This window comes from Heloderma suspectum, chromosome 13 (genome assembly GCF_057233095.1).
Source record: "Heloderma suspectum isolate Gila_16-S chromosome 13, 16-S_ref, whole genome shotgun sequence".
Taxonomy (NCBI): domain Eukaryota; kingdom Metazoa; phylum Chordata; class Lepidosauria; order Squamata; family Helodermatidae; genus Heloderma; species Heloderma suspectum.
In genome coordinates this window covers 10,793,352-10,815,478 of record NC_139470.1, presented here as the reverse complement: position 1 = coordinate 10,815,478, position 22,127 = coordinate 10,793,352, and the positions used below count along the sequence as shown (strand labels likewise).

Below are 22,127 nucleotides of genomic sequence, written 5' to 3'. Positions count from 1 at the left end.
ATGGACTACTCCCCCTGCCACCCCACAAAGTACGGTAGGGACGGACCCTACCTGTCGTTGGCCAGGTCCGGGTCCATCCTCCTCAACCCACAGCCATCCACTGCTGGTCTGGGGACATAAATGGCATCAGTTGATCCCCATTTGAAGGAGAGTCACTTGAAGACCCTGAACTTATGGGCTAGGGAGAGATCCTCCCTCTTTCCCTTGGGTCCATGGGAAGCAGCTGTTGCTTGCATGCCAAACAGGCGCTATGCCTCCTTTCCGCACCCTCCATCACTCGTCGCTCTTTGCATCTGCGTCAAGCATCCAGCAAGCCCCCCTCCAACACTTGCTCACTGCCAGGGTCACTATCTATCTCTGGAATGCTGGCAGGAGGAATCTCTGCCAGCTGCTGTGCCTGTGTGGGATGAGCTGGCTCCTCTCCCACGGATTGCTGATCCTCCTCAGAATCAGAACTGCTCTGGGGTTCCATCGGCTCAGTTTCCACCCTGACAGCTCATATGACCACCAATTAGGATAGCTTTAAAAGGGGATTGGACAAATTCCTGCAGGAGAAGGCTACCAATAGCTACTAGTCCTATATGCTACCTCCATTATCAGAGGGAGTATGCCTATGTACATCACTTGCTGGGGAACATGCTGTTGCACTCATGTCCTGCTTGTGGGTTTCCTGTGGGCAGCTGGTTGGCCACTGTGTGAACAGAATGCTGGACTAGATGGACCCTTGGTCTGATCCAGCAGGGCTCTTCTTATGTTCTCATATCATGAGGACTATCTGTTATTGGCATTTGGAAATGCGGCAATATTCCCCAACTTACACAGTTCTGCAATATCTGGTATTGTAACATGGTGCAGTAAAACTGAGACATTGATGCAGCCCTCTGCCTCCTCAGTGATTTGTGGGTAATGTTACGGAACCCTATGATGTGGGTGAAGCTGCCTGCCTGTGCAAGCATCCTCCTTATGGGGAGGAGCCATAGCTCCATGGTGCAGCCCCTGCTTTGCATGCGGAAGATCCCAGGTTCAATCCCCGGCATCACCAAGTAAGACAGGAAAATCTCCTGCCTGAAACCCTGGATAGATGCTGCCAGTCAGTGTCAAGAATACTGTGCTAGAAGAAGCAATGGTCTAATTCAGTATAAGGCAGCTTCCTGTGTTCCTGTGCCCCATAAGCCCTGAGGGGAGAGGGGGAGACTATGGAACTGGGCAAAAGAGTGACCTCTTGGGAGTATGCACTGTTGATCTGATTCTATCTGAGATTCCATGCAAAGATTTGGTTGGACCATGCCGAAAGTCTGAAAGTCCATTCTGCCTGGCCAGCCAGTGTCCTGCATCACTCCCCATTTGACATCAAGATCACAAGGAGCTGCCCCTATAAAACAAGATAATAACTAAGAGGCAGGAGTGTTAACAATGTAATTGAAAAGAAGGAGGAGAAGGAGAAATTGTGATATCACTTCTTCATTTTCTCACAATAACCTTCCATGCATATTTGGACGGACTTGTCTCTCTCGGAGGCAAATCATTCTAAATCCATTAATCACTAATAGCCTTGGGTCTGACCCTCTTCTGAGGGGAAAGTGGGAATCACTCAGTGGAAACTGAAAGGGCTTAAATCCAAGTGAGTCAGGCAGCCCACCCAGCCCAGCATTTCCATATTCATAACAAATCTGACTCTTCATCAATGCTCCATTCTGCTATTATCTACCTATGGGTTTTCTATAAATATGGAAATAAAGTGTTTATCTCTAACTCTGCAAATCACGTTATGAACTATGGTGATGTGAGGAGATTCCCCTTGTATGAGCCAGCTGGACCAAACTGTATAAACAACAGGGCTGGCTGGCTGGCTTTATCTTTCTTTCTTTCTTTTTTCCTTCCTTCCTTTCTTTGCATGTGCTTTTGTGGGAGATAATGGAGACTCTCTCCCATTCAGCTTGAACATTCCACCCACTCTTAGTTATTGCCACCTGAAGGGCCAGGACAGCATAGGTACCAAATGCTCACATAGACACTAGCTCTTTTCTTTTTTTAAGTATTTGAATTAGAGCTTCGTGTTGGACTAGGAGCTGGGAGATCTGGGTTCTAGTCCCCACTCGACCATGAAAGCTCACTGGGTGACTTTGGGCCAGTCACAGACTCTCAGCCCAACCCACCTCACAGGGTTGTTGTTGTGAGGATAAAATGGAGAGGAGGAGGATAATGTAAGCCACCTTGGGTTCCTTGCGAGAGGAAGAAAGGCAGGGTATAAATGCAATAAATAAATAAATAAATAAATAAATAAATAAAATGATGGATAATGCTAGAATGTGGGGTCATCCAGTGAAGTCGAGTGGTGGGAGATTTGGAGCAAACAAAAGGCTTCTTCACAACATGTCTGGTCAAATTTGCTACTACGTGATGGAAGGACAGCTGCCAATTGAGATGGCTTTAAAAGATTATTAATCCATAGCCACTAGTCATGATGGTTACATATTACTTCCAGAATCAGAGGCAGTATGCTGGGGAACATGAGTGGGAGGGTGCTACTGCACTCATATCCTACTTATGGGCTTCCTATGCATATTTGGTTGGCCATTGGGATGGGCAAACAAGCAACGTTCAAGATCACGAGGATCCTCTGAACATTGTCTTTCTGTTCCTCTTGTGTCCAATTCTTGTTTGTGTCTGCGATCGCTGCTCGTTGTGCATGAATGGGAACATTGGGCAAATGAAGGAGGGATCGAAAGTGGAATTTGCGCAAATCTCCCCAAATTTGTGCAAATTTCCTCCATAGACTACAGGGGGATTCAGTCTACAGGGGGACATTTGCACAGATTACGAAACTTGTGCAAAAGCGAACTGGGAAAGTGGCACACATTGAACAAGAGCTTGTGTCCAGTAATTTGCAACATCTTTAGCAGACAAGTGCTCACGCTCGCGATGCCATTCGGGGCTTCAAACAGGGCACGTGTGCATATTTTGTGAGGAGACATAAAATTCTCATACATCCCCAGTCGGTCACTGTGGGAATATAATGCTGGACTAGTTAGGCCTTTAATTTAATCCAGCAGAGCTCTCCGTATGTCCTAATAGCTTTGATGAGCATCTCTAGGGGGACACTGGTGTCCACTCTGAACCGTCCACGGGCCCCCTCTTGGCCTTGGGGCCACTGGCAACTGCCCCATCCTTCCTGCCCTCTGGAGCAAGCCATGACACTTGCCGTTCCATTCAAAGACCCACACACACAACACACGTCCAAATCTCCCATTCCATGCTTAAACCCCACCTTCTCCCACTTGAAAAGGAAGGGAACTACCGGAACTACTGAAGAATAAATTGCAAGGAAGTAACTTGATATTTAAAGAGCTTCCCAGTTTCAGGAAATTAAAGTAATGTAGACCGAACCCATCCAAGTGTTACAAATATATATATGCAGAATCTAATTAAACAGGCTTAAGGAATTAATAACCTTTTGCGAAACTCTCAGCACCTGAGAGCAGCCAGTCCAGTGGGCTGAAAAGAAGCATTATATCTCCATATTTCTAGGATGATATTGGCTGAGCAGGTAGAAAAATTAAAATTACTCACGACAGAACAGCAAATGTGACTAGTGTGATAGTCAAACAGAAAATGGACAGAGAGCAGCCGATATAAGTGATGGAGGACAGCGCCACCTGGTGTCCTGTTGGTACCTGTGCACAGAGAGAGAGAGAGAGAGAGAGAGAGAGAGAGAGAGAGAGAGATTAATTGATTATGTATTAAGCCAGTCAGTCACTGCTAATTCAAAGCTTCAGCCCACACACACATGCACACATAGAGCCATACCAACATTTAGCAGGCCAACATACAGCAAAGAAAAATGTATCCAGCAAAGAAGCACAAATATTCACACAAAGACATTTTTAAAATCATAATACTCTCATGCAACAATAAGAGTATTTGAATTTGGAAAACCAGCTCTGATTCTTGCAAATGGAATTTAGTTTGATGAACAAGGAAATCTTATAGCCACAATACGTAATTGCTCACCCCCACCCAATTTTCCAGTTTCACTGGTCTTGGGTTTTCCTTGTGGGGGTGGGTTCCCCCTAAGGTTCTTCCTAAAAGGATTTTGGGGGGATACTTCTGCAAACCCTCCATTTCCCCTTAGCATACTGATACCTCCCTCTGGTTTTTCAGGGGGCCCATTTTGGTTCCATTTGTGTCGGCATTCACCACCTGAGTTTGCTATTAGAGGGAACTATGGCTTTTCAAAGGAGAATGGGTAAATTCATGGAAGATGAGTCTATCTGTGGAAAAAGGAAGCTAGCTGGACCAGATGGACCCTTGATGTTATTCAACACAGCACTTTCTTTCTTTCTTTCTTTCTCTCTCCTGCTCCACCTCACTTCTCAACCTGCCTTTTTCAGCCACACAAGCAGGTAGATAAGTGCAATCACCATATGATTTAAAACCATATCAGACAACATAAAGCAACATGAAAAGCATCAATATTGGAAAATAACATCCGTAGCTGCAGAAAGTCAATTCATTTACCATCTCCAGCAGTCAGTTAAATGCCATCTAACTCAGCTTTCCCAAACCTGGTGCCCTCTAGATTTGCTAGACTACAGAAGACTCTAGCAAATTTGCTAGACGGACACATCTGGAAGGCAAGGCACCAGGTTGGAGAATGTTGTGCTAGCTTATGTTCTCCTTATGTTCTGATGAAGCAGGATGGTGACTCTGAAGCTTCATGCCATGACAACACCGGATAAGAATTGGCTGTGGAGTTCATCATGCACCAAACTCCTTCAGAGAAATGAATTGGACTTGATTGATCAAGGACTGGTAACAACACACATTTTGTGGGATCCAAAAAAGCCTATTACCTGCCTAACATTTGACTGTGGGGAGAATGCCAAGAAGATCATCCCAGGAAAATATTAATTGAGAGAGGTTCAGATTCTCTGGTCTTAAACCAGGGGTGGAAAACCTATGGGTCTCTAGATGTTTTGGACTACAAGTCCTGTCAACCCTTACCATTGACCATGGTGGCTGAGGTGGATGTGAGTGTGAGCTGGAGTCCAGCAACAACATCTTGAGGATGCCAGCTTTTTCACCCCTGGGAACTGAAGTTCAACCCCTCTCACCCATAAGAACAAAATTAGAGCCATGCAAGATCAGACCAAGGGTCCATCTAGTCCAGCACTCTGTTCACACAATGGCCAACCAGCTGTTGACCAGGAACCCACAAGCAGGGCATGAGTGAAACAGCACCCTCCCACCCATGTTCTCCAGCAACTGGTGTACAGAGGCATAGTGCCTCTGATACTGGAGGTAGCACATAGCCATCCGGACTAGTAGCCCTCGATAGCCTTCTCCTGCAGGAATTTGTCCAACCCTCTTTTAAAGCCATGCAAACTGGTGGTCACCATTACATCCTGTGGTAGCAAATTCCATTGTTTAGCAACGCATTGTGTGAAGAAGTACTTCCTTTTATCTGACCTGAATCTCACACCAGTTCAGCCCCATGGGATGACTCCAGTTTCTAGTATTATGAGCATTCACTCTAGCATTTGCTCCTTCTGCTGCCGCCCCACTTTCTATTTGATGGGGGCAGAAATGAGCATAAACAAACAGTGTTGCTAGCCCTTAGTTTGGCCCTGGGCTTCTGTACTCAGATGAGACCAATCTCTTTCTGAAAGAATCAGCAAGAGTCAGGATTTCCCCCTTCCTTTGTATCATTTTGTCTGAGACAGAGAAAATAAAACAACAAGTTATACTTCCACCTCTTTCTCCCCCCCCCCCCGGTCTTTTTTCTTCTCTTTTGGATTTTGCCTTTCACTCACTACACAATTTGCTGTGGATGCACATTTATTTAACCCGAAAGGAAAAATAAATACAAAAGAGCCCCCTTTGTATTTAGTTTGTATTTAATAATTGCTAATTAACCTTAACCAGAATTAACTAAATACAAAGGATGTGGATTAGAAAAACAGAAAGGTTACATAAGCTACATGGTTTCTGGATCATCTATTTGCAGCGGAATACAGTTGAGTTTTAGCTGTCAATAAACCACAAAGAAACAAACACAAAATTATATTGGCAGTTTCCTAGGGATCTGACAATACCAAGTGCCAGAAACACAGAGCTGTAGAACAGCAATGAAGTATTGTCTGGAGATGGGAATTGGAAATCTGGAATTGTAGGCATCACAATTTTGTCTCCCCTTACTTGCCTTTTTCCCAAGCTAAACAACCCCGGCTGTTGTAACCTTCCCTCCTAGGGAAAGATTCTCCAGCCCCTTGATCATTTGAATCACCCTAATCAAAGTATCTACCCAGCAGGAAGGCGTCAAAGGATCGACTTCAGGAATGGCCAACCTTTGTGACATATGTGGGGACACAGGAAGCTGCTTTAGATGGGTCTGGCTAGCCTAGGAATGTCTAGATTTTGTGAACCATCCGATGTGCTTTTCGTGGATTGTGCAGTGTTGTTCGTTCTGGCATCCGTTCACAGACAAATTCAAAATATTTTTTTTTGGTTATGCAGAAAAATACGCAAACTAAGAGGGATCATAACAATTTATGTAATGTACGCTAATATGTAACATTTAGCCTATTGTCCCCCATTCCATTCAGCTTTTCCTCACCTATATTTTCCAATCTCAGTAGAAATGTGCAGATTTTCCTACAAATAAATTTGCACAAAATTTGGGAAGGTAAAAAAAAAAGAGAAAAATCCCAAAGTCCACAGACTCCATGCAGCCTGAGGGAAGTCACTCTGCGGTGGGTTCCGCAGGTCAGATTCTTGGAAATCCTAACTCATTTTAGTCTGTCTCAAATGTCTCATGCATCCCTACTCTAGCCCAGCATTGCCTCCTGCTTTATCTCAGCCTAATACATTTTTCCAAGATGCTCCTCAGCTTTTGACTCCAGATTATCCACTCACTGTCATGATCTATTCAAAACAAATTTCAGGTTTCAAAGGGACACTGTTTCTAGAGATGCCCAGAAGAACCCTGCTTATTTAAAGCTCCAGCTATTGGACTTTATAGAAATACATATGTACATACATACATACATACATAAATACCGGGGTGGGGGGTTGCTATGGAATTTTTTTTTAAAAAAAAAACTTAAATTCTCAAAATGTTTGTGCCACAGAATTAATCAGTGGCAGGGCAGATCAGTTTGGTTCATACTGCAGTTCAACATGATTGCGATTCCTCAAGCATCCCTGATGGCAACTGCTCTGCATTTTACCAGGCAGGGAGATGCTCTTCCCATCGCTTGCTACCGTATCCTTTCAACTTGAGATGCCATGGACTGAATCTACAACTTTTTTATTATTATTATTAAATCTATTAATCGCCCATCTGGCTGGTCACCCAGCCACTCTGGGCGGTGTACAGCATACACTAAAACAGTTTAAAACAATAAAATTCTACAATAAAAACATTTCCTAAAATACCCTAACCCACCCCAAATGCCTGCCTGAACAACCACGTTTTTAATGCACGACGGAAGCTCATTAAAGAGGGGGCATGGCGGAGTTCCCTAGGGAGGGAATTCCACAGAGTGGGGGCCACCACAGAAAAGGCCCTCTCCCTCGTCCCCACCAGTCTAGCTGTCGTGGCTGATGGGACAGAGAGAAGGCCATGTAAAGCATGGTATCTTTTTACATGTAAAGCAGGTATCCCACCACTGAGTTATGCTCCCCTCCCTGGACTACCAATCCAGTGGAAGGAATATGATTCATATTGCATACGAATTATATTCATGTTGCATCTGAATAAGGGTTGGAATTAGGAACATAGGAAGCTGCCGTATACCGGGTCAGACTATTGGTCCATCTAGCTTAGTATTAAAAAACAAAACAAAAACAACTTGTTATTTGCAACACAACAATAACAGCAACAAACAAAAAAAGCAAAACAAAAAAGGGGGGAATCCATATCATGAAATGCATCAACATACAGTAATCATTAACATCTGTCTTGATATAAGGACAAGAAAAATCACATGAGGAAGGGGGAAATAAAGGATTGACATTTCCATGCTGAATATATACATTAATAGAAGCAGTCCAGATATCGAAGTAAGCATCCATAGGACTTTGGTGGTTGTAGGAGATACGCCCACACATAGCAAGAGGGGTAATGTCTTCAGTGCATTGAGTGATAGGTGGTGTGTGTTTTTCCTTCCAAACATTGAGTATAAGTGTACAATTGAGTGTGCTCTCACTGCTCGGAAGCCTCTGAACTCAGGGACTTCTCAGATTCCTATGCCTCCCCATCTTCAGTCTTTGGCGATTTTTGCTAGATGGGCTTTTAAGCCCATCCAGCAAGGGTGATTTGGAGGAGGATGGGAGGAGGAGGGGGGAGGCTCAAGTTATCTTGTATCCTGGCCTCTCCGGTCTCCTCGCCCCCCCTCAAGGACACTCCCCTTCCTCCTCCTTCAAGATCACTTTTCCAACTTTGGAGGGCAGCTGGAGCAGTTCTTTCCTTGCCAGCTGGGAGGGGGAGGGGGCAGATCTCTAACTCCCCCTGCCAAGGTCAAAGCATTGTCTCCCACCTCAGAAGGGTTTTTCCGAGCAATCCTATGATCCCAGCTCCCAGGGACCATAGGATTGAGCTCCCGAGCGAACAGGGAGAGCAAAACGAGCGAACAGGGGGAGCAAACAGGAGTTGGCCAGGGGAGTTGCAGTGGTTGAAGAGACAAAGGAGACAAAGGAGACAAAGGAGACAGAGGCTAAGAGGTAAGTGGGCTGCAGGAAGCCCAGGGGGCTGCCCTTTATCCTTCTGATTGGCTGTGAGCTCACCAGGTGCTTCTGAGAGCTCCAACTGAATTGGGGGGGTGGCCTCAGTACTCCCAGCAGCTGAGTGGGCGGGAAGCTTCAGTCTGTTTCCCGCCACCCAGCTGAGCAGAGCAGAGCAGAGCAAGCTGCTCCAGCTGTTCCAGGGACTACAGAAGCAAGCAAGCTCCCAGAGAGCGAGCGACCAGAGTGAGTGAACAGGGGGAGCAAACAGGAGTTGGCCAGGGGAGTTGCAGTGGTTGAAGAGACAAAGGATCAAAGGAGACAGAGGCTAAGAGGTAAGTGGGCTGCAGGAAGCCCAGGGGGCTGCCCTTTATCCTTCTGATTGGCTGTGAGCTCACCAGGTACTTCTGAGAGCTCCAACTGAATTGGGGGGGGTATGGCCTGAGTACTCCCAGCAGCTGAGTGGGTGGGAAGCTTCAGTCTGTTTCCCGCCTCCCAGCTGAGCAGAGCAGAGCAAGCTGCTCCAGCTGGTCCAGGGACTACAGAAGCAAGCAAGCTCCCAGAGAGCGAGCGAACAGGGGGAGCAAACAGGAGTTGGCCAGGGGAGTTCAGCAGGGGAGGTCAAGGGGGAGGCCCCTAACATTTTTTTTCATTTTTTATTTTATTTTATTTTATTTTTAACTAATTTTTTTTCCATTTATTTGCCTGGTAACACACACTTTCACACCAGTGGGACTCTGCTTTTAACCTCTACTGAGTAGAGGAGCAGGCACAGGCTAGTCTAGAACAATCACAAAGCTAGACACAAAAAGGGAAAAGAGGCTATGGAAGGACAAGACTCTCCAGTGGTGGTGACCTGCAAGGTGTGTGCAATGTTTGTTTTCTTGCCTGAGAACAACATGGCCTACACCTGCAACTAGTGCAAGTTGATCACGCTGCTGGAAGAAAAAGTAAGTGGACTAGAGCGGCGACTGTCGACCCTCCGGGGAATAAGAGAACACGAAGAGTTCTTGGACAGAATGGGGGAACTACAGCAGCAAAGGGAAGACCAGAAGCTTGAAGAGCAACAGCAAGATGAGGTAGTGGGAAATGCTGAGGTGAAGAAAAATGGAGTAGAGGATACTCCTTGGAAAAGGGTGACAGTTAGGAGAAGAAGAACTAGACACCACTGTGCACCAGTGGAAGCAGTGGAGCTGTGGAACCGATTCCAGGTACTTGTGGATGAGCCTGAAGGACAGCCTGCAGAGGAAGAATCACAGGGGAACCTGCATCAGAGTGAGCAAGAGGCTGAAGGTCAGTCAAACAGAGGCGATGAAACCCAGGCCTACAAGACGAAGAAGAGAAGAGTGGTAGTAGTGGGAGACTCCTTGCTGCGTGGGATCGAGACCCAAGTATGTTGCGAAGACCCGTGGACTTGCCAGATATGGTGTCTCCCGGGAGAACGAATTAGAGACGTGACTGAAAGTTTGCCTGCACTCATAAACCCCACTGACAGGTATCCCTTTCTTCTCATCCATGTGGGAACAAATGATACCGCCAAGCGGAGCTACGAAGAAATCATGTCAGACTTTGAAGCTCTGGGAAGGAAACTCAAGAACTTTGGGGCCCAGATAGTTTTCTCATCCATCCTTCCAGTAGTTAGAAGAGGAATAGAAAGGAAACGAAAAATACTCCAGGTGAATGACTGGCTACAAAGGTGGTGCCGATGAGAGAGATTTGGATTCTGGGACCACGGGCTATACTTCCTGGAAGATAGGCTGTTGGCTAGGGATGGGTTGCACCTCACAAAGGATGGGAAGAATGTGTTTGGCCACAGCATGAAGAACTTCATCAGGAGGGCTTTAAACTGAATCCTACGGGGAAGGGAGATGTAATGTTAGGGGTAACAATGGATGTAGGCGCATGCACTGCAATGGAGAGAACAGCTCTGATAGCGCCCAATAATAGTCTTCAGACACAACACATGTAGGAAGAAAGCCAGACTATGAAGCACATGGTCTTCGAGGTCTATACTAATGCCCAGAGTATGGGAAACAAACAGAACGAACTTGAACTCTTAATACAGGAGGGAAATTATGACTTGATAGGCATAACTGAGACTTGGTGGGATGACTCTCATGACTGGAATACAGCAATTGAAGGATATAACTTGTTCAAAAAGAACAGGAGGAACAGAAAGGGAGGTGGGGTTGCACTGTATGTGAAAAATACATATCTCTGCACAGAAATACAGCAGGAGGAGCTTGGTAGCCCCATCGAGAGCATCTGGGTTGAAATAAATGGAGCAAAGAATAAAAGGAACCTGGTGGTCGGAGTCTACTACCAGCCACCCAATCAAGGAGAAGACAAGGATGAAACTTTTGAAAAGCAAATAGCCAATGTTTTAAGGAAGCATGAAGTAGTAGTAATGGGGGACTTCAATTTCCCCATTATTTGTTGGGAGACAAATTCTGCAAAACATGGCCCCTCCAGGAAATTCCTGACTTGTGTGGCGGATAAATTCCTCCTACAGAAAGTAGAGGAAGGAACTAGAGGATCGGCTATCCTTGACTTGATCCTAACCAACAGAGATGACTTAGTGGATAAAGTAGCAGTTACAGGAACTCTGGGGGAAAGCGACCATGTTGTACTTGAGTTCTTGGTTCTAAGGGAAGCAAAAGCTGAGTGTAGTCAAACGCATACCCTGGATTTTAGGAAAGCTGTTTTTAATAAACTCAGAACAATGATCAGTAAGGTCCCATGGCAAGCGACGCTAATGAGAAAAGGAGTCCAAGATGGGTGGGAGCTTTTAAAAAAGGAAATTCTCAAGGCACAATCACAAACAGGTCCAACAAGAAGAAAAGGTGGAAGACAACAGAAGAAGCCAATGTGGCTTCACAAAAAGCTTAGGGATGACCTGAAAACAAAAAAGGACACATATAGGAAGTGGAAAGAAGGCCAAGTAACAAAGGAAGAGTACAGGCAGGTGGCACAGAATTGCAGGGATGGCGTCAGGAAGGCTAAAGCTGAGAATGAGCTGAGGTTAGCAAGGGATGCTAAAAACAACAAAAAGCCTTTCTTCAGCTATGTGCATAGTAAAAGGCAGAGGAAAGAAATGGTGGTTCAGCTATTTAATAAGGATGGCAAAACGATAACAGAGGACAAAGAAAAGGCAGAGGTGCTCAATTCCTACTTTGGCTCAGTGTCTTCTCCCAAAAGAGGGTCTATGACCCCCCTGGCAAAGGCGAAGTAAAGGCTGAAGGGGCAGGATTATTTATTTATTTATTTATTTATTTCATTTCTATACCGCCCAATAGCCAAAGCTCTCTGGGCGGTTGCAGCTTGAGATCGATAGGCAGATGGTCAAGGAACACCTCATTACTTTGAATGAGTTCAAATCTCCAGGGCCAGATGAACTGCATCCTAGAGTAATAAAGGAACTGGCAGAAGAACTCTCAGAACTGCTGTCTATTCTCTTTGAGAAATCATGGAGGACGGGGGAAGTGCCAGATGACTGGAGGAGGGCTAATGTTTTCCCTATCTTCAAAAAGGGTAAAAAGGAGGAACCTGGGAACTACAGACCAGTCAGTCTGACATCAATCCCTGGGAAAATTCTGGAGCAGATGATAAAGGAATCCATCTGGAAGCACCTTGACGACAATGCCGTGATTACTCGAAGCCAACATGGATTTGTCAAAAACAAGTCCTGCCAGACAAATCTGATCTCATTTTTTGATCAAGTCACCTCCCTTGTAGACCGTGGGAATGCTGTAGACATCATATACCTCGACTTCAGCAAAGCTTTCGACAAAGTGCCCCATGATATCCTGATGAGCAAACTAGCTCAAAGTGGGCTAGATGAAACAACGATCCGGTGGATCCACAGTTGGCTACAGAAACGGACTCAAAGAGTGCTTATCAATGGGACCTTCTCAAACTGGGGAGAGGTAACGAGTGGGGTACCGCAGGGCTCAGTCCTGGGCCCAGTGCTCTTCAACATTTTTATTAATGACTTGGAGGAGGAGGTGCAGGGAATGCTGATCATTGATTTCCTTTAGGATGGACTGATTTGACCTCCTTGCAGTCCAGGGGACTCGTAAGAGTCTTCTCCAGCACCACAGTTCGAATTATGCAACATTACATTTACAGAAAAACCGAAGCTGCCATTTTTATTGCAAAATGGTGGCTCACTGAGGGGTCAGGCAGCGACCAGTAGTCTGTCCAAGGACCACGCAGTGGTTCATCCAGGGAGCTGAACAGGCGCAGACCAACATCAGCGGCTCAGCAAGCAGCACACAGCGGCACAGACGTAGGTGAGTCCGTCCATCCCTAATGTATATGAGTAATTAGGGGTGTACGAAGCCCCGCTTACCTGGCTCCGCTGGGTTCCGCAGGTGGGGGGAGGCGATCTGTTCTTCCCCCTGGAATCCTTGAGGGGGGGGAGGCAATCCGTTCCTCCCCCCCAGAATCCTGCCCAGCTGGCTCCGCTCCGCAGCCAGGCTGTGGAGCCGCCGGCCGGGCCAACCTGAAGCAGGGCCTCCAGCCGCTGCCAGGCTGGTGCGGACACAAATGGTGGCCTGTGTAGGGGACGCCATTTGCATCCCTACGCCAGCCCGTGATAGGCTACGTAAATATTAGGCAAGAAATCACTGGGATAACAGGCAAGCATGGCCTTGGTGTACAAAATGAAGCAGAACAAAAGCTAATAGAGTTTTGCCAAGAGAACACGCTGATCATAGCAAACATTCTTTTCCAACAGCACAAGAGACGACTCTACACATGGACATCACCAGATGGTCAGTATCGAAATCAGAGTGATTATGTCCTTTGCAGCCAGAGATGGAGAAGCTCTATACAGTCAGTCAAAACAAGACCTGGAGCTGACTGTGGTTCAGATCATGAGCTTCTTGTTGCAAAATTTCGGCTTAAATTGAAGAACGTAGGGAAAACCACTAAACCATTCAGGTATGACCTCAATCATATCCCTTATGAATATACAGTGGAGGTGAGGAATAGATTTCAGGGATTAGACCTGATAGACAGAGTGCCTGAGGAACTGTGGACGGAGGTCCGTCACATTGTTCAGGAGGCAGCAACGAAATCCATCCCAAAGAAAAAGAAATGCAAGAAAGCCAAGTGGCTGTCTGATGAGGCTTTACAAGTAGCTCACGAAAGAAGGGAAGTGAAAAGCAAGGGAGAAAGGGGAAGATATATCCAACTGAATGCAGAGTTCCAGAGAATAGCAAGGAGAGACAAGAAGGCCTTCTTAAATGAACAATGCAAAGAAATCGAGGCAAACAACAGAATGGGAAAGACTAGAGATCTCTTCAAGAAAATCGGAGATCTCAAGGGAACGTTTTGTGCAAAGACGGGCATGATAAAGGACAACGAAGGCAGGGACCTAACAGATGCAGATGAGATTAAGAAGAGGTGGAAAGAATACACAGAAGAACTATACAGGAAAGATCTGAATGTCCCTGATAGCCATGATAGTGCGGTCACTGAACTTGAGCCGGACATCCTAGAGAGTGAAGTCAAGTGGGCCTTAGGAAGCATTAGTAACAACAAGGCTAGTGGAGATGACAGTATTCCAGCTGAGCTATTTAAAATCCTAAAAGATGATGCTGTTAAAGTGCTGCATTCAATATGCCAACAAATTTGGAACACTCAACAATGGCCGCAAGACTGGAAAAGGTCAATTTACATTCCAATTCCAAAGAAGGGCAATGCCAAAGAGTGTTCAAACTACCACACAATTGCGCTCATTTCACATGCCAGCAAGGTGATGCTCAAAATCCTACAAGCTAGGCTTCAGCAGTATGCGAACTGAGAACTACCGGAAGTACAAGCTGGGTTTCGAAGAGGCAGAGGAACTAGAGATCAAATCGCCAACATTCACTGCATCATGGCGAAAGCAAGAGAATTCCAGAAAAACGTCTATTTCTGCTTCATTGACTACGCTAAAGCCTTTGATTGTGTGGATCACAACAAACTGTGACAAATTCTTAAAGTGATGGGAGTACCAGACCACCTTACCTGTCTCCTGAGAAACCTGTACGAGGGTCAAGAAGCAACAGTAAGAACCAGACATGGAACAACCAAGTGGTTCAAAATTGGGAAAGGAGTACGACAAGGCTGCATATTGTCACCCTGCTTATTTAACTTATATGCAGAGTACATCATGAGAAACACCGGGTTGGATGAATCACAGGTCGGAATTAAGATTGCTGGGAGAATTATCAACAACCTCCGATATGCAGACGATACCACCCTAATGGCAGAAAGCGAAGAGGATCTAAAGAGCCTCTTGTTGAGGGTGAAAGAGGAGAGTGCAAAAGCTGGTTTGAAACTCAACATTAAAAAACTAAGATCATGGCATCTGGCCCTTTCACTTCCTGGCATATAGAAGGGGAAGAAATGGAAGCTGTGTCAGATTTTACTTTCTTGGGCTCCAAGATCACTGCAGACTGTGACTGTAGCCATGAAATTAAAAGACGCTTGCTCCTTGGGAGGAAAGCTATGGCAAACCTAGACAGCATAGTAAGAAGCAGAGACATCACCTTGCCGACAAAGGTCCGTCTAATCAAAGCTATGGTTTTCCCAGTAGTAATGTATGGCTGTGAGAGCTGGACTATAAGGAAGGCCGAGCACCGAAGAATCGATGCTTTCGAACTGTGGTGCTGGAGAAGACTCTTACGAGTCCCCTGGACTGCAAGGAGGTCAAATCAGTCCATCCTAAAGGAAATCAACCCTGAGTGCTCATTGGAAGGACAGATGCTGAAGCTGAAGCTCAAATATTTTGGCCACCTAATGCGAAGAGAAAACTCTCTGGAAAAGAACCTGATGCTGGGAAAGACTGAAGGCAAAAGGAGAAGGGGACGGCAGAGGATGAGATGGCTAGATAGCATCACCGATGCAATGAATATGAACTTGAGCACGCTCCGGGAGAGAGCGCAGGACAGGAAGGCCTGGCATGCTATGGTCCATGGGGTCACAAAGAGTCAGACACGACTGAACTACTGAACAACAACAACAAATCACGGAAAAAATAATAATAACAACGAATGCAAATGGTGGCGGCTACGGCAGCCGCCATTTGCGCTCTCTTTTTTTCCCGCCGTGATAGGCTACGTAAATATGTATGTAGCCTATCACGGCTATATTGAAGAAGCAAATGGCGGCCGCAGACGCAGACGCCATTTGCAATGCAGCGCGGACGGCAGCAGGTAGGTGCTCTGTTCCAGGCCCATTTCGCGGGGTGGGGGGCTTCGTTCCGCCACAGATTTCGGGGGGCTGAATGCATTGGCATTCGGCCTCACCGAGATCTGTGGCAGAATTCTCCGCCATGCCCATGAGTAATGACTTCCAAACAAGATAAAACCACTACATGACATGCCCACATCACATACCTCAGTAAGGCATTGTCCTCACCTAGCGGAGTTAGCCAGCTTCTTCTTAACAAGGGTCTGTGATGTCCAATATACATGAAACATCAGTTTCCCTACTCCGACTGGCAGCAGCACTCCAGGGCTTCAGACAGAGAAAGGACTTCCTTCATCACCTAATACCTGATCCTGCTAACTGGAGCTGTCAAGGACTTAACCTGCACACAAAGCAGGTGTTCTGCTATTTGTCAGGTTTTTATTTATTTTTTAAACCCAAGTCCATGTTAATTAATGGGAATAAGGAAAGCATTTTAGGTAGGGGGTGAGGGAAACACTGACAAGCTATTTCTTCAGGGGGGGGTTGACCTTATTTTGTGCAGTAATTAGCTTAAGTGATTTCTCAGGCGCCCAAGTGACCAAATCAGGAACTCTGGCAGGCAACCAGTGTATTAATGACGATATACCTCCCCCTCCTTTAAATATGCTCGATTGTAATGCACTGTGGCCCATGGGCTTTTTACAGCCCTATAATCACAGGATCTGTCTCCGCTTTGTTTAACCTTCCTTGATGTTTTACTTAGGAAATTATTTATTCACAGGTTGGTTCCAGAAGAATTCTACAGGGCAGCTGACTAACCTCTCATTTCAGTGGGGGAAGGATTTCCCAGCAAACAGGCTGCGAATCAGTAGCTGCATTGGAGCACAGGAATGGAAAAGTGATGACGCATGAAGCAAGATGACAGACAATGGGATGGGTTGGGCAGTCAGGACTTGCTAATTGTACTGGAGGCAATATTTGGAAGTAAGCCAACATTTTTGATGGGATCATCTCAGCGTGTGAGTTCGTGCACATCCAAAGCATATTTCCTTTTTACTGAACTTATTATTTGTTCTTCATACTATGCCATTGGTACACATGGCACCTTATGGTGTTGCATACATAAGTCAGGCAGGTCCATGCTCCAAGGAGTTTACAGTCTAAAACAGAGGCAAAGGAACAGAGGGAGGGAGATACAAAGAAGGAGGGCAGATGTCATTATGGGTATGTAAAAGCTTGGTTCCAGTTGAGGAACTGTCACACAGAAGAGGGCAAAAAAGGAGGAAGGAAGATGGAAGTTGGAAGAAGAAGGAGAAGGAGGAGAAGAAAGGTATCTTACAGCAGAGGTAAAAACATACAAAATTGAAACAATTTAAAGCCGCTAAAAACAATTTAAAAAACCCAAGATTCAGTAAACAGCTAAATCAAAAAGCCCCATCATATGCTGTCAAATGCCTGGGAGTAGAGGAAAGCCTTGAGCGGGCACCAAAAAGTTGATAATGTTGGCGCTAGGTGGACCTCATTGGGGAGAGAATTCCACAATCAGGGGACCACCACCAAGAAGGACATCTGCCTTGTTGCCATCTTCTGAACCTCCCTCAGAGGTCTTGTTGCCCCAGAGGGCAGGAGCAGATTTAATGAGTTGATGTTACAGAAAGGTAAATTTCAGCTGGGCATTAGGAAGAAGTTTGTGATAGTTAGAGCAGTTTAGCAATGAAACCAGTTACCTAGGGTGGGCTCTCTCTTGCCGGAGATCTTCAAGCAAAGGCTATGCAGCCTCTCTCCCCATGTGTTTGGCCCTAGACACCCTGTGCTCACTCTGGTCCTAGACTCATCATCCTCTGGCTCTAGACTCCTCATGCTTTGGTTCTAAACTCCCCATGCTCTGGTTCTAGGTTCCTTGCATCAAACAGAGAGTTGAACTAAATGGCCCACAACATCCCCTTCAACTATAAGATTCTAAGATGTTAAGTGGAAATCATGACTTCCAGCATTCCCAGGTTCAACCCTTGGCATCACCACTTAAATGGATCAGGTAGCAGGTGATGAAAAGGACCCATCTCCACAGGGCCAGGGTCAAAACCTGGCATCCCTGGGCAGCTGCCATGGCCCCAGATGCTGCTTTTTCTCCACACCATTTTCCTCCTCCTTTCCTCCTAGCCTCAAATGCCATTTAATCTGATTGACTTTGGCAACCGTTTTTATGGGTGGCCGTAGTGTCAATACATGTGAACCGCTTATTATATTTAGTGGTATATAAATATCACAAATAAATACATAAATAAATAAACAAAATCATCATTTCAGATGTAGCATTGTGTCATCATTGACAATAACAACAAAATCCACTCAGGTCGTTGCAGTCTATCGGATTAACGGTGCGATCCTAGGCATGTTTAAATAATCCTACTGAGTCCAGTAGAATGTAGCCCTAAGTGAGCGTGCACAGGATGATGCTGTAAATGCCAGTGATGGGAGATAAGGCTGGGAAAGTGAGGGGGAAAAGAAGGTGAGGAAAATGCTCATGTGCACACACACACACACAAACACACACAGCAGCAGCAGCAGCAAAAGACAAACACTTCCCCCTGTGGACAGTGTATAATAGTAATCTATAATAGTATAATAATAGAATAATAATAGTAATATACTAGTATAACAGTAATAGTAATCTGCCAATTTCAGTTTCTCTCAGTTTCTTTTTTTTTCTGATCTTAAACTGGTTCATCTTGAACTTTGAGAATGTTGCCAGTCTTAAATTTGGTTCAACATGAACTTTGGGATTTTTTTGTTTTTTAATTTTAAGTTCACATGAAAATCCATAACCACTGATGTGCACATTTCTCCTAATACATACAGTTTTGTATGCATATTTCCTAATATACACCTTTTTTGCAAGCAATCTTACTAATATGACACATTTGATACCATTATTCCCCCTAATATATGCATTATGGCATGCATTCTTTGATCAGACAATGCCAGTGAAACATTTGTAGAAGTGCAAATGTCAAAGGAGTTTTGGTTTGCACAGCAAAGTACAAAATTAGCTCATGAACTGATTTCTCTCTCATCCTTTCTTTGTACACAATAAGTGCCAAAAATGGATGAACGCAGGCAGGAGGTGCTTTTCAACTTGCATACAAAATGAATACAAAACAATCCTCGGCCCTCAACAGTACACTTTCATTCACCTTGTGATTACATCCATGGAGTACTAGTTATGATGTATATAAAAGAAAGAAACTGGCCAGCAGGCAAGACAGGGGGAATACACCCTGTTGGTGCACATCGCAGGGCAAACTCCTTGTTTTACATTTAATTGCTGCTCATCCCTGGTTGGTGCTGCAGCAGTTCTTCAGGTTTTAGAAAACATGATGGATTCATTGCGCTGAGCACCTCCTCAGCCAGGCATGATACAGGCATGGCAGCCGAGTGATAAAGATGCAAATAATTTCAGCCTTCTTGGACGCCAATTTATCACTCAGCTAACAGGGCCAATGGCAGCACAGGATCTGAGTGCCCCATGGCAGTAAATTCTCCCAGCACTGCTCTGTGACTTTCCAAAAATAAAACTACGAGTGCCGGTGCACCCTGGGGCTTGCTTGCGGAGCCGGCCAACATGCTGAAGAGATGCTGAGATCTTCCATATGTTCCATTCTGACTCCCTTGTTTTGAACCTTTGGATTGAAAGATGGTCACCCACCTGGTGGGGCAGGGGGGTTAAAAATGCAATTACTTTCATATAAATACTATATATAGGTATAGGTATAGATATAGATACAGATATAGAGAGGGAGAGGGAGAGGGGGGGGAGAAATAGATACAGAGAGACAGAGACAGAGATATATAGATAAATAAAGAGAGAGAGAGAGAGAGAGGGATAGAGAGAGGGAGAGGGAGAGGGGGAGGGGGAGGGGGAGGGAGAGGGAGAGGGAGAGGGAGAGGGAGAGGGAGACACAGACAGACAGGCAGACAGACAGACAGACAGAAATAGATACAGAGAGATACAGATACATATACAGATAGCCTCTTCTCAGAACTTTATAAAAAAAATCCTTATAACGTTTTTGCCAGAACTAATGTATTTATTACATTTATATCCCACCTTCCTCCGAAGAAGCTCACAGTGGCACGCAAACTGCTTTTTCAAAGACCAAAGCTGTGCGCAAACCATAAAGTCACAAAGCCAACCTAAAACCCAAAGGATTGTTCTGACTCTGAGGCAAGTAAGGACAGTCATAGATAGGAGCAGGGGCCTTATGGTAGTGACTCCTACATTCTGGGACTTTCTTCAGAGGAGGTTCAAAAACCAAACCTCTGCTTGGGGGTCCAGAGACATTGCAAACCTATTCTTTCTCATCAAGCACATGGGTGTGATTTAGTTTCTGCATCTAGTTCCTCTTCTTCAGCTGTACAGTTCGAGTTTTAAATTTTATTACTGTTTTGTTTGATGCTCTCCAGTTGTTTTGGCCTACAACTCCCATGATGCCTCACTAGGGCTGATGGAAGTTGTAGGCCAAAACCTGTGGGCCACAAGTTGCTCACTTCTGGTCTTTAGCAATCACATGTCTCTGTTGCTGCCATGTGCTGCAGTCTAGGGGCAAGTTTGGATGCCCCTGAAAATATGGAAAGAGAGTGCAAGCCTATGCCAGGAATCAAAGAGCTACTTTAGATACATGCAAGGGTTTGTGTCCAGCCAGTGAGAGCTCCGATTTGTTTTCTTCTTTGTTGAACAGCAAACCATAGCCCAGCAGTATACTGCAAGTTTCTTTTGAATGCTCCTTCTGTTTCAGACATGGCTTGTCCTTAAGCAGCACAATACCAAAGCCCCTTTCAATAAAATGAACTAGTGGTGCTTAGCAATGAGCAAAATGGTCTTCAGCTTGATTCAGAATCAGCTCAGTATTTAGAGCTCATTCAGAGAATTACCCCTCCCCAAATCTTCCCCCGCCAAGAGTTCACCTGGAGCTCATAATGCCAGCTCCTTTAATACTCTGAGCCAAAGAACATCAACTCAGGGCAATGGCTCTCAATTCAAAATACTTCTGAACATTACGCACTAGACACATTCCAAGCCAGGTCATCACAAGATCTGGTGACATCACTGGTTGCACAGTTCTTCAGACCCTGTCCACTTTTTTCAATCCAGCTTGTAACGACACAAACTACATTTGCCAGTGCCACGAGGCTTATTTTCTTGGCCAGATTATGTTTTGTCTGTGGTAATGCCAAAGTGTTATCAGGTTCTGGTATTTTACTGGAGCTATTTTTTTTAGCCTGTTTTAAACTGTTTTTAAATTTTGTGTGCTAAAGTTTTTTTATATTATGTTTTTGTTTTGTCATTTTTGTGAACCACCCAGGGACCTTTGGCTATTGGCCAGTATAAAAACGAAATAAATGAAGAAGAAAAAATTAAATTGCTGTGATGGTTCTGCTCTGCAAGGAGTTCAAAATGTACTGGAGCAGCCCAGGGAGCTATTTGATGATAGCTTAAACATACAAAATAAATCAAGAAATAAACAAAATACCTAAGATCACTCAACCAACTTTCTGCAGATTTACAGTGGTGCACTCAACAACAACACTTTGTGTCAAGGTATACATATGTTTCCTTTCCTTGGTTTGTTTTGGCATTCAGCAACAACACAGGCAAAGCTGCCTTATACGGATGGCCCAATTACTTTGGTATTGTCTACACCGATTGGCAGCATCTCTCTGGGGTTTTGAACAGGGGTCCTTCCTAGCCCTACCTGGAAGTAGGGATAGCGGAGAATTCCGCCATGGACCCCAGTGAGGCCAGATTCAAAAGAATCCAGCCTCTGGAGACTGCAGAGGAAAGGATCATTACCTCTGCCTCCCTCCGGAATCCTACAGAGCCGGCTCCTCTCTGCGGCGATTCCACAGAGCTGGCGTGCAGCTCCGTGGAATCGCCACAGAGAGGAGCCGGCTCTGTAGGATTCCAGGGGGAGGAACGGATTGCCTCCCCCCCTGGGTGGATTCCCTACGGATCAGAAGGTAGGGAATCCACCCATCCCAACTCTCTAGGTACGGAGGTGGGGGTGGGGGTATTGGTTCAATCCACATTTTAATGCAAACTTACCTATTTTTGCACTTTCTAACCATATTCAAACCATAATGCAGTTATCGTTCAAAATTTTCACATCTTCAAATTTTGCAATAGAGTTCTCCAATTTAAAAAAAAAAAATGTGTCCAAAAA

General features: G+C 45.2%; 1 protein-coding gene across 2 annotated transcripts in view; it reads right to left on the bottom strand.

The window, feature by feature from the left end:
• The window catches only part of ADGRD1 (adhesion G protein-coupled receptor D1), a 304,783-nt gene that overhangs the window by 116,578 nt on the left and 166,078 nt on the right, over positions 1–22,127 (bottom strand). For both annotated transcript variants that reach the window (XM_084820329.1, XM_084820331.1), the window contains one exon: positions 3,571–3,674. In XM_084820329.1, coding sequence (XP_084676455.1) covers positions 3,571–3,674 — 104 coding nt within the window. The remainder of the gene's footprint in view (positions 1–3,570; positions 3,675–22,127) is intronic.